This window comes from Capsicum annuum, chromosome 2 (genome assembly GCF_002878395.1).
Source record: "Capsicum annuum cultivar UCD-10X-F1 chromosome 2, UCD10Xv1.1, whole genome shotgun sequence".
NCBI lineage: Eukaryota > Viridiplantae > Streptophyta > Magnoliopsida > Solanales > Solanaceae > Capsicum > Capsicum annuum.
The window spans coordinates 106,270,980-106,286,482 of NC_061112.1; the positions used below are offsets into that span (position 1 = coordinate 106,270,980).

The 15,503-nt window shown below is 35.4% G+C and overlaps 1 protein-coding gene across 1 annotated transcript; it reads left to right on the forward strand.

Annotated features, from left to right (window-relative positions):
- The first annotated feature begins 9,604 nt into the window (after window positions 1-9,604).
- On the forward strand, window positions 9,605-14,859 carry LOC107858907 (chaperonin 60 subunit alpha 2, chloroplastic). Its single transcript, XM_016703710.2, has 9 exons — window positions 9,605-9,779; window positions 9,889-10,072; window positions 11,515-11,636; window positions 11,730-11,937; window positions 12,036-12,181; window positions 12,515-12,821; window positions 13,342-13,592; window positions 13,869-14,069; window positions 14,389-14,859. Exons 1-9 carry the CDS (start codon window positions 9,738-9,740, stop codon window positions 14,674-14,676), a joined length of 1,749 nt encoding a protein of 582 aa, XP_016559196.2. The 5' UTR covers window positions 9,605-9,737; the 3' UTR covers window positions 14,677-14,859.
- The last annotated feature ends 644 nt before the right edge of the window (window positions 14,860-15,503 follow it).

The following is a 15,503-nucleotide window of genomic DNA, read 5'->3' on the forward strand; positions in this document are numbered from 1 at the left end:
ATGAGGACATGACAACTGAAGAAGAAGAAGAAAAATATAAGAAGATGGTGAAAAGAAATCAGAAGAAGAAGAAGAGAAAAATAAGAAGACAATTGCCGAACAAGTAGTGGTTGAACAAGAGGTTGAAAACATTGAAGAAAAGAAGAAATCATCAGAAGAAGAAGAGAAGGAAAATGAGACGAAAGAAATTGAAGATAAGGAGAAAAAACATGAACAAAAAGAAGTGAATGTGATGGACATTGTTACGGAACTCAATTAAGTTAACAAGTGGTTTGGTGGATTTGAAACAAACAATTTTCGTAATGATTTTTTATTTTTAGTGATTTATTTTTTATGGATAATTGAATTGCATATATTTGGCATGTCAATGATGATATTTACCGATGAAATTATGTTTATTTATTCCATTATTTCGTTAGATTAAACAGTTGATTGCATTGCGTTACCAGTTCAGCTATTGTCCTAATTTATAGTGGTTGATTGAAAATATTGTAGAAGTTGTTCTCTATAATTTATTGACTGCACAGACGATCGATTGAGTAAACAATATATTTACAGTAACTAGCATGGTTTATAGAGGTCGATGATAAAACACATAGACATAATTCTCTAGTAATTATAGATTACACCCACGAGTGATTTAACAAATCATACATCTATTTATTTAGTTTCCTACATCCCTATTACACCTTTCTAAAAAGCCAACAACAACAACAAACCATACAATAATTTTTTTAGGTCATTCTCTTATTCTTCGGCCAAAATCAATCTTTGTTTTAGTTGATCCCTCTCCATTTTGACTTCTTTTAGTGATCCTTTCAAGTAATCCCTTTGCTCTTCGGCTTCTTTTAATAATGTCATGAGTAGATCTCTATTTTCTTCAGATTCCCAAAGCCTTTGTAGTATATGAAACTTGGAAACGCCTCAAAAGTTTGATGTCGATGGGCTGCTCGTCGGTGAGTCTTTGTTAAACCACTTAAAAAAATAGCACCCGTCATTATCCTTTCCAACTGCACAGTTAAATTTTTTTTGACCAAGATTCGAATCAATATGTGACGTCCTAAAAACAGCTGGATTACCACAACGACATATGTAGGACACTTTAGCATTTGATGTTTGGGATGCTTGAGATATTGTAGTTGTTAACAAAAATTAAAGCCAAAAAAATGAGAGCGTTAACACAAAAATAACCTTCCTTTTATAGAAGAAAAAAGTGAGATATTACCGTTGGATGTGATTTGACGTGTACTTTAACCGTTGTAAAAAACTGATATTTAGATTTTTGTTACTGCTGCACTTGTTTCAAAGACCTGAGTTATAATCGATGCCTTCACATGCGTTGGGTAGATCATGAACCGCATAGATCGACCGTCTAGCATAAACTATGCATTAATTCCTTAATAACCACACTAGACGATGATACATATTCATAGACCATAACTAGCACATATTTTGAGAAGGATTATTTAATCAATAAAATAATAAATAATTAGATTTTATGCAATTAAAGGAGCTTGAGCAAGTCATGTGATTGTATAAGAGCCCGCACAAATTGAATGTGGTGACCAAAGATGTGTGATGATAGATAGTGGATGAACAACTAACATTCTTGGGGCAATGTTTACCCAAAACACAAATATGTTGTGAAGAATTCATTTGTTCAACCACAACTGATCACCTCACATCTTTGATCTATACTTTTAATTTATGTGGATTCTCATACGATCACATGACTTGTTTAAGCTCATTTAATTGCATAATATCTAATTATTTATTATTCTATTAATTAATTAATTCTTCTCAAAATATGTGCTAGTCATGGTCTATGATTAAATATCATAGTCTAGTTATTTAATTATGAAAGTAGTTCACAGTCTATACTAGACTATATCAGGTTGCGTACATAACTAAGCATAATCTAGCATACATGGTGTACAACTTCATTAATAAATGTACTAGACTAGGATACATATTTATAGACCATGACTAGCATATATTTTGAAAAAGATTATTTAATTAATAAAATAATAAGTAATTGAATATTATGCAATTAAATGAGTCTAAACAAGTCATGTAATCGTATGAGAGTCCATGTAAATTAAAAGTGTTGATCAAAGATGTGAGGTGATGAGTTGAGGTTGAACAAATGAATTCTCCACAACATACTTGTGCTTTGGGTAAACAGTGCCCCAACGATGTTGGTTGTTCATCCATTATCCATCCTCACATCACCACTTTCAATTTGCGTGGACTCTTATACGATCACATGACTTGTTCAAGCTCCTTTAATTGCATAAAATTCAATTATTTATTATTTAATTAACTAATTATTCCTTCTTTTTTTTTTTCAAATATGATACTACGGGCAATAAACCAATACGGTATATTATTGACAAGGTTTACAGTCTATGATTTACACTGAACACAATCGATAGCCATCAAATCAATTTTATTTATTTAATTTATTTATTTTTTACTATGTACTAATATTTATTAACTATTTCACCAACCTGCATAGTAGAATGCATCGATTAAGTAGATGTTCACGCATAGATATTGAGCTCGGTAAATAATAAACTCCATCGACTTTGCATTTAATTTTGTACAAATCAACATAATCACGGATAGAACAAATTTGTTTTCCATTAGCATATATGAATTATTTTTGACATCTGACAACTGTTTCATTCATCTTCTATAACAGGGTAAATTGCAAAAATTTTAAAAAAATTATAAAATTAAAGTGGAAACAAATGCAAGAAACAAAACATACTTCATTCAAAAGTTCATTGCAATGATTTAGCACCATATGTACAACAAAATAACCCTGGATAGACCAAATTCATTTTCCATTAACATATATGAATTAATTTTCACATCTCACAACCGTTTGATTCATCTTCTTAAAGGAAAAATTGTAAAAATTCAAACAAGAACAAAATTGTAAAATTAAAGAGGAGACAACTGTAAGAAACAAAAGATACTTCATTCATACGTTCATTGCAATGGTTTAGCACCATATGTTCAACAAAAGACGAGCAAAAACAGTAAAATAAAGAAGCTTTCATCTAAGATATTCCTAACCATGAAAGCTTCTCATTGCAATGAACTTAAAACAAAACAAAAACAAAAATTAAAACCTAAACTAAGGGGATGGTGGGGGAAGGGGTGATCATCTCCTCGGCCTCCATGTTGAGTCTCCACAATCACCTATAAAAAATGGGCGATACGCTGGAGTTCGCGGTGAAAGTGCTCCCTGTCCTGTCCTAGACCATAGAAAAGACGGTCTAGGTCATTACGGAAGAGGAGAAGGTCGTGTTACGCTGAACCCTTCTTCTTGATCTTAATGGAATGCTTGACATCTTGTCCTATTAATTGATTTTATATGCTAATGAAGATGAATTTTGGGTATAGTATATGGGTGTTTATATAGACCAAAATTGTCACGCCCCAAAATCTCATCGGGCCGGACTGGCACCCGAAGCCGAGAAGGCCCGGGAGAACCCGTTCAAATACCTGTACTTTCACTTATATGTCACCAAAAATTTGGATAGCACTTCGTTGCATATAGAAGGGTCTAATTACCTGTATCAGCACAACACGCACAAATATATATATATATATATATATATATATATATATATATATATATATATATATTACGTAGCCGTCGGGGCGACCACATATACAAATATAACATCACTATATAAACTTCCATGACTTTACCCTTCCTTATGTCTACAAAGCCTCTAGGATATACATGACATAACTAGGGTCGGGACAAACCCCCCGCCCACACATGACTCCTGTACAATAACAAAACATAAGGAACCGACTCGAAAAGCTCCGAAGCAAACTGGAGCTCACCAACAATAGCTGTATGACCTGACTCCTATCTATGTTGTGAATGAGTTGAGGTACCTGTGCCTGCAGCATGAAATGCAGGTCCCCATGGGGGACGTCAGTATGAAATATGTACTGAGTATGTAAAGCTGTAGATAATCACATATGATATAGGAGCTCAATAGAAATCAGAAATAAGTGAATAAGTCGTAATAGGAGTGGACCACACTTACTAGAACTTGTAACAACTTGTACATTGTATTTATTCAATCACTTTACCTTCGTTCTTATCGTCTTTGTAATCATTACTGTACTGTACTGTGACCATTAGGCTGCCTCCAGTACATATCAACTGGGATCGACCCATGCTAGGCTTATGCCCCTGGGATACCACCCATAAACACATAAATAGGGATCGACCCATGCTAGGCTTATGCCCCTAGAATACCACCCGATAAGAGAGAACTTCCATCACTTAGTTTCAATTAATCTTTGAGATTGTTATTTCAGTTGCCACCACATTTTTGATACTTTGAAACAATGATACATCAATAGGAACCAAGTAATAGACCTTCTATACAATAACGATGTAATAAAGACTCATTGGTACATCAACAATGTGTTTCAGAATCATCAATATCACAACAATGAAATAAGAGCCTTTTGGTACATCAATGAAACATTTTGACACTTTATAGGATGGAAACAACTTCGTTGGTAATGTAGAACAGTACATGTTTTTGGACAACCTCGGAATCTTACTTGATGGAACATGCCAAAGAACATTGTTAGAGTATGCTTTACATACCTCGTTGTAGATTCGGATACCAATTCAACACAACTTCCCGCCTTTACAAATCACTTATCTACAATGAAATGTTTGGCATCTAGTATTAGCAACCCAACACCACAATTCTCTTCCATAATTCCATACTACCAATATTTGCAAAACATTCCAAAAACCAACTTGAACAATAGGTTTATGTGTATATATATATATATATATATATATATATATATAATCATCATTTCAATACTACATCATCAATACCACATCATCACACCAAATTCCTTCACAATTCAACATAATCCAACATCATTTCCCAATCATCTTTCAACAACAATCAAAGAACATACTTCTTATGCTCACATGTATATATATATATATATATATATATATACATATCCATATAAATAACACCAACATAATTTACATCCTTACCATAAAATGGCCCTTTTGATTTCGAAGTCCTGTTGGCACAAATAAGGGGTGCTTCTCGAAGCCCTCGAGACGGTGAACACAACTACGGAATCAATTTGGATTTTCTACGGTTGAATCACAAGATAATTGGAGTTGAAATTAGGCTAGGGTTTCTTATTTTCAATAATTTGATTATAATTGATGGATATGAGACTAATTATATGTATATAATGACCAATTTTCGTCCATGAGGTGATGGAAAATGACCATATTGCCCTTAAAAATTTAACTAAATCCGAATCTGTCCATGGTGGACTATTTTGATAGGCTAAAGTAAATCGGCCATAACTCTTTGCTCCGATATCGTATTTGGGTGAAATTGGTATCCTTGGAAAGATAATTCAAAGGGATTTCATTTCATATAAAGTAAGCCACCCAGTTATTCCTGTACAAGGATTTATGATCGTTTGAAGTTGACCCTAAAAAACTGTTTTGAGAGGCTGAAGTAAAACGAGTATAACTCCTTACTTAGATGTTGGATTTGGATGAAACCAATTGCATTGGAAAGAAGACTCAAATATCTTTCTTTTGATAGGTGGTAGCTCTCCCAATTCATTATATTGAGGGAGTTATGATCGTTCAAAGTTGACCCAAAAAACTGGCAGGCCTCAGTAGTTTGTGTGCAGGAAATTTTCCTGCACATTTACTGTTCACAACATCCCGGCCACCGTTTTATAGTTTCGAACGTGCTCGATTATAACCGAAACTTATCCTTTTTTGGAAATCTTTATATTGTTGGAAAGATTATTCAATAACCTTCATATGGAACCATCGACGGGCAAATTCCGGTATAAATAAAGTCGATTCCTATACACATATAATCAAACTATACAATTGAAACCATCTCAAAATAATCAATACTCATACTTAAACTCATATATACCTAACTTAGGATCAATACATATACTCCAACACATATAACAATGGCTAATGCACGTAATTAAGTACGGGGTGTTACAAAAATAAAAGCCTTTGGTCTTTCCGCCCAGTGGTAGGTAAACTAGTGGATCGGTGGAATTTTTTTATGCCTGCGCGTGGCGTATTCGACGCTGTAAGTGTGATTGGCGACGTATTTATAGATGGAAAATCTGTTCGTGCATTCATACTTCTTCGCCCGCAACATCCACGCGCAACTAGGACTAACGCATTTCACCTTGAGGAATTTGCTGCAGCTCTTCAACGTAGCATAATCAAAAGAATTTCTCACAGCTGCTACGTCCCGCAATAATTTTAGCTCCGTTTTGCTGCTAAATATTTGATTTAGCTGAAAATTAGTTCCGTTGGAGAAGATGTGGTTGGTTTGTGATCCCAATCCGCACTCTTCTCCTGCTTCTTTAGAGAAAATTGGATCTTTCAATTCCATTGAATGATCTTCTGAATCCATTGGATGAGCATCCAAACTCTCATCTTCAAGTGAATCATGTTCGTCGATTGTGGGGTGTGGTGGCAAAATTGTCGGAGACCCTGAGACGACATTTATCCTCAATAATGGCCTAGAGCCATCGGCAACGACATCTAACATGTATAACGACACATGTCGACCATTCTTTATAAACGCTTAATGTATTTTACCCCGCCCATTCATTACATAGCTATCACAACGTTCTTTGGTTAGCAATTTAATTCTCCACTGTCAATTACGCTTCAAACTATGTCATCGTACAAACCATTGCGATGCAGCGGGATGGGTACTGTCTCCTTGCTAGATGATTTCCACTTCCAATAGTTGAGACCCTCCTCCCACACATCCATATAATTACAACCTGCGATAATTACCTCAGCTACTGCCATAATAGACCACACTAATCGATAATAGATTAAGGTATCGGTCTATAGCTGGTCGATGACGGGTCGATCACTAGTATAAAACTGTCCGTACAAAAATGTGAATGGACTGATTTTGGATATAATCGATGCCCTCCTAACTCTGGGATGGACAAATATATGTGTAGGACTTCTAAACTATTGAAATATATCTAATGACGAGGTTTGAGCGGATTTGGAAAGCTTTTCAAGCTAGTAAAAATGGTGAAAAAATATTTTTTGTATTTTTTTCAAAAGGATGGAACAACAATGGAGTCAATGATCAAGAATGAAGATTTTCAGCTGTGATGAGCAACATTTCATTGGAAAAGTGGTCAGAATCGGAAATTACTGGTAAAAAAGGGAGCTCCTATTATTGGCTTCTTGGACAATTTTTTTTAAATAAAATAGGGAAATATGAAAAATAGTGGAAATATAAAAAGTGGTGAAAAATATTAAATATTAAATGAATGAGGTGGGGGACTAAAGTGTAAAGTTTAAAACTTATGTGATAGGTTTGTATGTAAGAAGTGATGATTTTAGTGTCTAAATACCTAATTTTTTAAAACTTGTCTCTAACAACCTAAATAAATTTTCAAAGTGCTTATTTTGCAAACTCTCCCCACTAGCTAGCTCAAGCCTCAGTGTAGACAAGTCCTATGCCTGGGACACGTACAAGTCCTAAGCTGGGGCCAAGCCCAAGAATCCATGCCATTGATACCTTGTTATGCATTTCAAATTCATAACGTTTCACAGTTCCGTAGTGGCAGGCATACATGATAATAAAATAAGCTGCAGCAATCACAAGTGGAATCCAACCACTCTGATCAACCTTAAATAGAACTGCGGAAAAATAGGTACATTCAACCACCAGAGATAAGACGGTGAAGAGAAGGACAAACTAGTAACATTATCAAGGTCATGAGGAACGCCGTCACCAACATGACTATCACGACTGCAGTTCCTGTTCAAGAAAGGTTATGTTATTATGTAAGTTTCAATGTGAGGTGTTCCACATGGGGTTAATGCCAAATGCAGGACTCTTTTAGTTAGCCATCCTATTTAATATATACACGTTACCATCTTCATTTAACACGCCATTTTTATGCAGAACTAAGTCTACATATCTAACTTGACTTCTTTTAGCATATCATAATCCTACCTATCTCATCTCAGCTTCATTTTTTTCTTTACAAGACAAAAATTGGGTAGGTAGAGCTCGACGGGGGTTAAAAGAATAAGGAAGGGTCCTGTATTTAAAGTTCAGATAAGAAAAGAGTTTGACGGGAGAATCCATGCTATTCAAGAAGTATAGCAGCTACTCTCAATCCTAATGAATCCAATGAACGACTCTAATGCTTATTGACTAAGCATATATTATGTCTTACTCTTTGATAAGAGGGGTTACTTGGATGGTAAGCCCCCTCCACCTCCAACCTTGAGGTTGTGATCAGTTCGAACACAAAAAGGGTGAGAACTCCTAGGGAGGGGGGAATGACTTACTTATACTAGTTCGAAAGCCTTGAATTAATCTCTAAATTGCTTCTTCATAGTTCAATTTTTTGGTTGACATTCCCTACTACTATCAACAATTATATCATCTTCAATAGCATACACCATGAAACCCAATTTTGTAGTATGCTATTAGTTAATTTATCTATAATTAGGATAAAGAAGTATGTGCTCATGGAAGATCCCGTGGAAGCAACGCCATGGGTCCTCTATCCCTCCCCCTCCTCACCCCGGCAATCTCGCTTGGATTTGATTCACTACTTTGTGGCGGTAAGATGTATTTTGAGTTAATAGTTTCTATTATTTTGATGTATTACTTGTATTTGGTTTGCAGTTTTAAGTGTCAATACTTCCCCAATATTTTTTCCCTATACGATTCTCATCAAATCTAACCACTGGAATTTTGTTCAGTATTGAAACGAAACAAAAGAAAAAAGAAAAAATTATATCACAATACGAATAATCTTATCATATTTATATGATGTTCTATAATTTTTTACTTAATTACATTCCTTTCCTATTTAAAATAATGCATCTGAGACTGTATGTATCTAAAGAAAGTTAAATAATATATTCACTATATCATGAGTTAACTTATTTTCCCTTAATTAATTATGTTAATAATACATAACAATCAATGTGGATTCATCTCTTTCAGAATTTTATGTAATATTGAAAGATATTGGACATGAAATACTCCCTCCATTTCGTTTTAGTTGGCCCTTATTAACTTGACACAATCCTTAAGAAATTATTTAATAGAGGCTTATTTTACTAAAATAACTCTATTAGTTATGTATTGAAAATATGAATTTGAATAAATACAATTTGTTTAATCATTTAATATTGAGGATAGTATTGAAAAAATATAATAAAATTCTCTTGATTTAATAAAAAAAATAACGAAATTGAAATAAATATTTTTAGAAAAAGAATAAACTAAAACGAAACAAAGGGAGTAATTAATTTGGGAGAGAGTAGCTAACAAAATACTATTACTTTGAAAAATATGAAGGACGTAAACTGACTAAGGGGTCATTTGATTAAGAAAGATTTACCCCAAAATAATTAATTACAGAATTAGATATTCTAAAATTAGTAGTATAAATAATTTTAAAATTAAATTAAATATAAAATAAAATAATTTTATATTTTATCTCAAAACTATTATCCTTCCCCCAAAATGAAATTTGTCCAAACATAAGGTACCACTCCTGTCATTTCCCTAACCTGACCAGAGAAAGGTTTTAACTCTTCTTCCTCTTCACCCCTAAAACCTCCAGTCTGCTAAACCTCCCCCTAACCACCCTCCTACAAGATGTCTTTATCAATCTTTTCACCTTTGAAACTTTCTTTCCTGGTAACTCTCACAACACAATCAATTCTTTAACCTTTGATAAAAATGCAACCTTTTTGTTTTTAGCTGATTTTTTTCCAATATTTTCTTTTATTTGTCTTTGAACTTTCAGGAAGAAAGAGGAAGGGGTAATTCTTGGGCATTGAGTCATAGTTTAGGGAAGAAGAAGATGAAGAAGTTGATGGTGGTGAGAGCTGGTCCAAAGAGAATAGCTTTTGATAGAGAGTGTAGGGAAGCTTTACTTTCTGGTATCAATAAGCTTGCTGATGCTGTTTCTGTCACTTTAGGACCTAGAGGTATATTGGGTTTTCTTGCTTCCTTCAAATTATTCTTGACTTGTTTAATAGAGTATCATTTATATTTGTCTGTGGGTGTGTTCGGTACGAAGGAAAATGTTTTCTTGGAAAATAAGTGAGTTTTTTAGTTATTTTCTTGGGTTCGGTATGTAAGCAACAAAAAATATTAACCTAAAAGCATTTGTACATAGTTTAAACAAATACTATGAAAAGTGGGGTGGTGGGGTTGGGGCCACAGGAGTGTGGTGAAGATGAGGTGTGTTCGAGGGCGGGGAGGACACAATAAATGTGGTCACTAGTACTCCTTGTTTTCCCTATTTTCATCAGCAAAGTCATTTTCCTCATTTTTAAGGAAATGAAATCAAAAAGTTTGACTAACCGAACATGGGATAATTGGAAACCATTTTCTTCACACGGAACACACTCCGTACGAAGGAAAATGTTTTCCAAGAAAATAAGTGGGTGTTTTATTTATTTTCTTGTGTTCAGTATGTATGAAAAAAAGTCATCCTATTATATATAAACTAGACACATTCTATGAGAGGTGGGGGTTGGGTGGTGGGGCTTGGAGTGAAGATATGGTAGGTTCGAGGGTGGGGAGGACACAATCAATGTGGAGTGCCACTTTTAAACTTTTTTTCCCTACTTCTATTAAGGAAGTCATTAGAAAATATTTTTCAAAAATTTTGACTAGCCGAACATGAGAAAATGTTTTCCTTTTTACGGAACACACCCTTCTTCTCTTGTCAAGAGAAACTCCTTTTCAATGTTATGAGCGCACACATATTATTGGGTAAAAGCTTTTCGTCAGTTCTCCTAGTTGAGAGACATTTAGTTTGTGAAACAAAACCCTTGGAAGTTTAAAGAGCAGGATATGCAGCAATTTCTTGGTCGCAATTTTCTTCAGGTTAAGGTACATAATCAACAACAACAACAACATACCCAGTATATTCCCACCAAGTGGGATGGGAGCGATAAGTGTACGCAGTCCATACCACTACCTCAGAGGTGAGATAGAGAGGATGTTTCCGATAGACCTCCGGCTCAAAATAAAACAATCTAGACAAAAAATAGTAAAAGGACTAGATACAATAGAAATTAGCACACCCGATAATACCATAGACAGGGCTAAGGTACATAATATTTGTACAATTTTCTCTGTCTACGACTTGTTTTCTCTGATTTTTGTATTAAAGCAATTGTTTAGATTACCCCATGAAATTGCAGAAGGAGAAACGTTTAATGTTTTCCTCAAAGAGTTGTATTCTGTAAATTATTTTTGAAAATTACTTGCTTAGCATTATGATTGGAAGAAATAAGTTAGTTTGCACTTTTGATTATCAATCAAATATGTATGAGGAACTTGTTTTTTGATATTGCACATATGATATGTTGTCTGCCTGCTTGTTTTGGAGTGTGAGGATCGTGTGACAAATATGCAGGACGCAACGTAGTTCTCTCAGAGTCTGGGAAGCTAAAAGTAATTAATGATGGTGTTACCATAGCTCAAGCCATAGAACTTCCAGATACAATTGAAAATGCTGGAGCCACACTTATCCAGGAGGTTATTAATTGAGCCCGACACTGAACATGATTTGGGTTGTTGAAGCGTATGGGAAGCTCCTAATCTTGACAAATATTTTTTAATCTATTGCAGGTTGCAACTAAGACAAACAGGTTAGCTGGTGACGGTACCACTACTGCAATTGTTTTGGCTCGTGAGATGATCAAAGCTGGATTGCTTGCTGTCAATTTTGGGGCTAACCCTGTATCTATGAAGAAAGGTATGGAGCAGACAGTCAGAGAGCTGGTCAAAACTTTGAAGATGAAAAGCCATCCTGTTAGAGGAAATGATGATATAAAAGGTAACTTGCTTTATTTATTTATTTATTCAACTCAGAAAAATTCTCATCCACTTGAAAAAATTCCAAGGATTTAATCTCTCTCTTCTTACTATTTGCAGCCGTAGCTTCAATATCAGCTGGAAATGATGAGTTCATCGGCTGTTTGATTGCTGAGGCAATTAAGAAGATTGGTCCTGATGGAGTGATATGTGTTGAGTCTTCCTCATCAGCTGAAACCTCAATCATGGTTGAAGAGGGAATGAAGGTAATATCTACTCTGCAAAGTGTTTGTATTTTTTTACTTCAATTTCACAGAGTTGTAATTATTCATATTCTACTGAAAAATAAGCTATCACGTAAAACATGATCCCTCCTGAACTTTTCCAAGACTTTCAGGATTGTAACAAATTTGAAAGCTCAAACCAAGTGCAGTAAGAACCCTAATTGCTTGATTATAGTTCTACTAAGACATTGAATTAACCTCTAGTTATCCATTTATATTCTTTAGCTAATTTCTCCATTTCATATCTTAAATTCTTTGTCTTCCATTTGTTTTCATTATTTTCTTGATTTGCATTCAGGCATTCTTTTCCTACAGATTGACAAGGGGTACATGTCACCCCATTTCATCAACAATCCCAACAAATCTATAGTAGAGTTTGAAAATGCCAAAGTTCTGGTAACTGATCAGAAGATACTTAGTGTCAAAGCAATTGTTCCTCTGCTAGAGAAGGCCACTCAGCTGAGTGTGCCGCTGCTGATTTTTGCTGAGGACATTGCAAAACAAGTGCTAGAAACACTAGTCATTAACAAGATGCAGGGAATGCTCAATGTTGCGGTTGTGCAATGTCCAGGATTTCGAGAAGGAAAGAAAGCTGTATTGCAAGACATTGCCATGTTGACAGGTGAACCAAATACCTTATTCTGAATTATTGAAATAGGTTATTATTACATGTGTTCAGTTCATTCAGTAATGAAGCTGCAATCGGTTCCAAACCCCGAAAAGGTGTCGAAATGGATTTAGAGGGGGCAGTGTGGTTTCTAGCGCCAACAAGACAGAGGGGGGGTGGGTCACGCGAATTAAGAAGAAGCCTGTAAAGTCTTGATATTCTGTGCACTTTCCCAGTGAGTGAACATTAATTTTAACTCATCTTGAGAATAGATTTGAAGCTAGGTGATATCCAAAGTGCTTGTTTACACAATTTTCTGGAATGCTTCAGAACAAATGCATTGGTTTTAAGTCGCCAAATCAGTTATTTCTGTAATGTACATTGCTTTAGCAATGCTCACAAAAGAGGTTTGCCCTTAACTATTAATAGTTTGTATGCTATATTGGCTTCTCAAGACTTAGTGTTGCCTCAAGCGGAAATTATCTGCCAAGATCTCCTTTACCATCACATCTGACTGGCATTGTAATGCGATTAGGTGCTGATTTTCTTTCTGGAGACTTGGGCCTGAATCTTGAAGGTGCAACCTCCGACCAGCTTGGTATTGCTCGGAAAATAACAATAACGAGCAATTCTACAACCATTGTGGCGCACCCCTCGACAAAAGCTGAAATACAAGCCAGAATAATGCAGTTAAAGAAGGATCTTGCAGAAACAGAGAATAAATATTTGTCAGAGAAGCTTTCACAAAGAATAGCAAAACTCGCTGGTGGTGTGGCCATATTGAAGGTCTGTATTAGTTGAGGCATAATGTTTTGGATCAAACATCCCTATACAACCATTTCAATATATTTGAACCTTATCCTGCTTGTTGTATATTCAAACATATATTCAAGTTCGTCAGATTGCTATAATTTTAGAAGTGAATAAATTTTGAATGTATAATTGACTTCTAAAGCAGTTAAAATGGTTCAAATTGCTAGGGAGAAGTATGTATCCTTGCAAGTATGTATTTGTTTCTCCCTTAAAGAATATCTCCTCTAATAAGATCCTGTATGAGTTCAGGTAGGAGCACATACTGAAACAGAACTGGAAGACCGCAAGCTGAGAATTGAGGATGCAAAAAGTGCCACGTTTGCTGCCATGGATGAAGGAATAGTTCCTGGTGGTGGTGCCACTTTTATTCATCTTTCTGAACAAGTTCCCTTCATAAAAGAATCTTTTCAAGATCCAGACGAGCAAATCGGTGCTGACATAATAGGAACGGTATGGCATTTTGCATTCCTCAATTTGAACATGCTTGCACATTTTGTTGGCTAGTTCAGTGATTGAGAAGAGGTAAGGATCAAGTATTGGGAGCTTCTCGTTTTACAAGTTGGAAAAAGAAACATATGCATTTGTATTGTTGTGTACAGGTTTATTTGCTTCTTACTACTATCTTTTGCTTCTCTTCTCCTATGTGTTTTCCCTTCGAAAAAAGAATCTAATTTAAGTTCGTATAAACAAGTGAATTTTGAAGACTCTTTCTGGACTCATGAACAACCTTTCCAGCTTCCAGAATTCAATGGTCTACAACTCTTTTCAGGCACTTCTTGCACCGGCAAAGCTAATAGCTGCAAATGCAGGAGTTAATGGAGATATAGTTGTGGAAAAAGTTAGAGGTTGCGACTGGAGAATGGGGTTTAACGCCATGACTGGAAAATACGAAGACCTTCTTGCTTCTGGGGTTATTGACCCTTGCCGTGTTTCAAGATGTGCCCTTCAGAATGCTGTCTCTGTTGCTGGTATTGTCCTAACTACTCAAGCAATAATGGTTGACAAAACCAAGGAGCCCAAACCGCTTGTTCCTCAGGTTCCTGGTATATCTCCTTAAAATGATAGAAGGAAAACCTTAGTTGAAGCACTAGACGAGGAGGTTCAAATTTTTGCTGTCATAGTTAAAGGCTGAGACATTAGAAAGAGTTGAAAATTTTGGTTCCAGCTGATACTAGAGATTGTGTAATTATATAGATACAATTGCATCCGCATTTTCTAGCCTTGATTCTTCGTTAGAAAATATGGATAATACTCTAGCATTAAAGGATATAAATAGAGTCTTGAAAGTGGAATTGGAACATAAACACCATTCTTTTCCTTAGTTCTGGACTAGAAGGTATCACCAACTTTTATTTAAACACCACGGGCTATGTAGGTTCGATCAACTCTCAATCGGCAGAGCTCCGATCTAGGTTTGCCGCATGGATCGAGATAAAACACATCATATACTGCATACTACTGAGTGAATCAAGCATGCAGTGGTTATTCATATTTAGGACAAAATCATACCCACGTTGGCAAAATACAATTTCGGGTAGTGAGCCTTTATGAACTCACACCTTCTCGGTGAACCATCTAATTATCTTTAAGTTCATATGTTAACGTCTTCATATCATAAAACATCCTTTAATAGAAGCGAATTTAGAATTTAAAGTTTGTGGGTTTCTCATGAAAGTTACTGGTTCTCAAGAACCCCCACCCATCATTCTAGATCCGCCCCTGCTTTAAAAACATTCTTATTCGTTAAGGACAACAACAACAACAACAACAACAAACTCAGTGTATTTCCACATAGTGAGGTCTGAGGAGGGTAAGATGTACGCAGTCCATACCTTTACCTCTAAAGAAGTAGAAAGGCTGTTTCCGATAGACCCCCGGCTCGAG

Excerpts from the sequence above, each read along its gene's own strand:
- LOC107858907 (XM_016703710.2), top strand. The coding sequence starts at position 9,738 with ATGTCTTTATCAATCTTTTCACCTTTGAAACTTTCTTTCCTG. Across the intron at positions 9,780-9,888 it reads CTTTGAAACTTTCTTTCCTG|GAAGAAAGAGGAAGGGGTAA; the intron begins GTAACTCTCACA and ends TTGAACTTTCAG. Across the intron at positions 11,938-12,035 it reads AGGAAATGATGATATAAAAG|CCGTAGCTTCAATATCAGCT; the intron begins GTAACTTGCTTT and ends TACTATTTGCAG.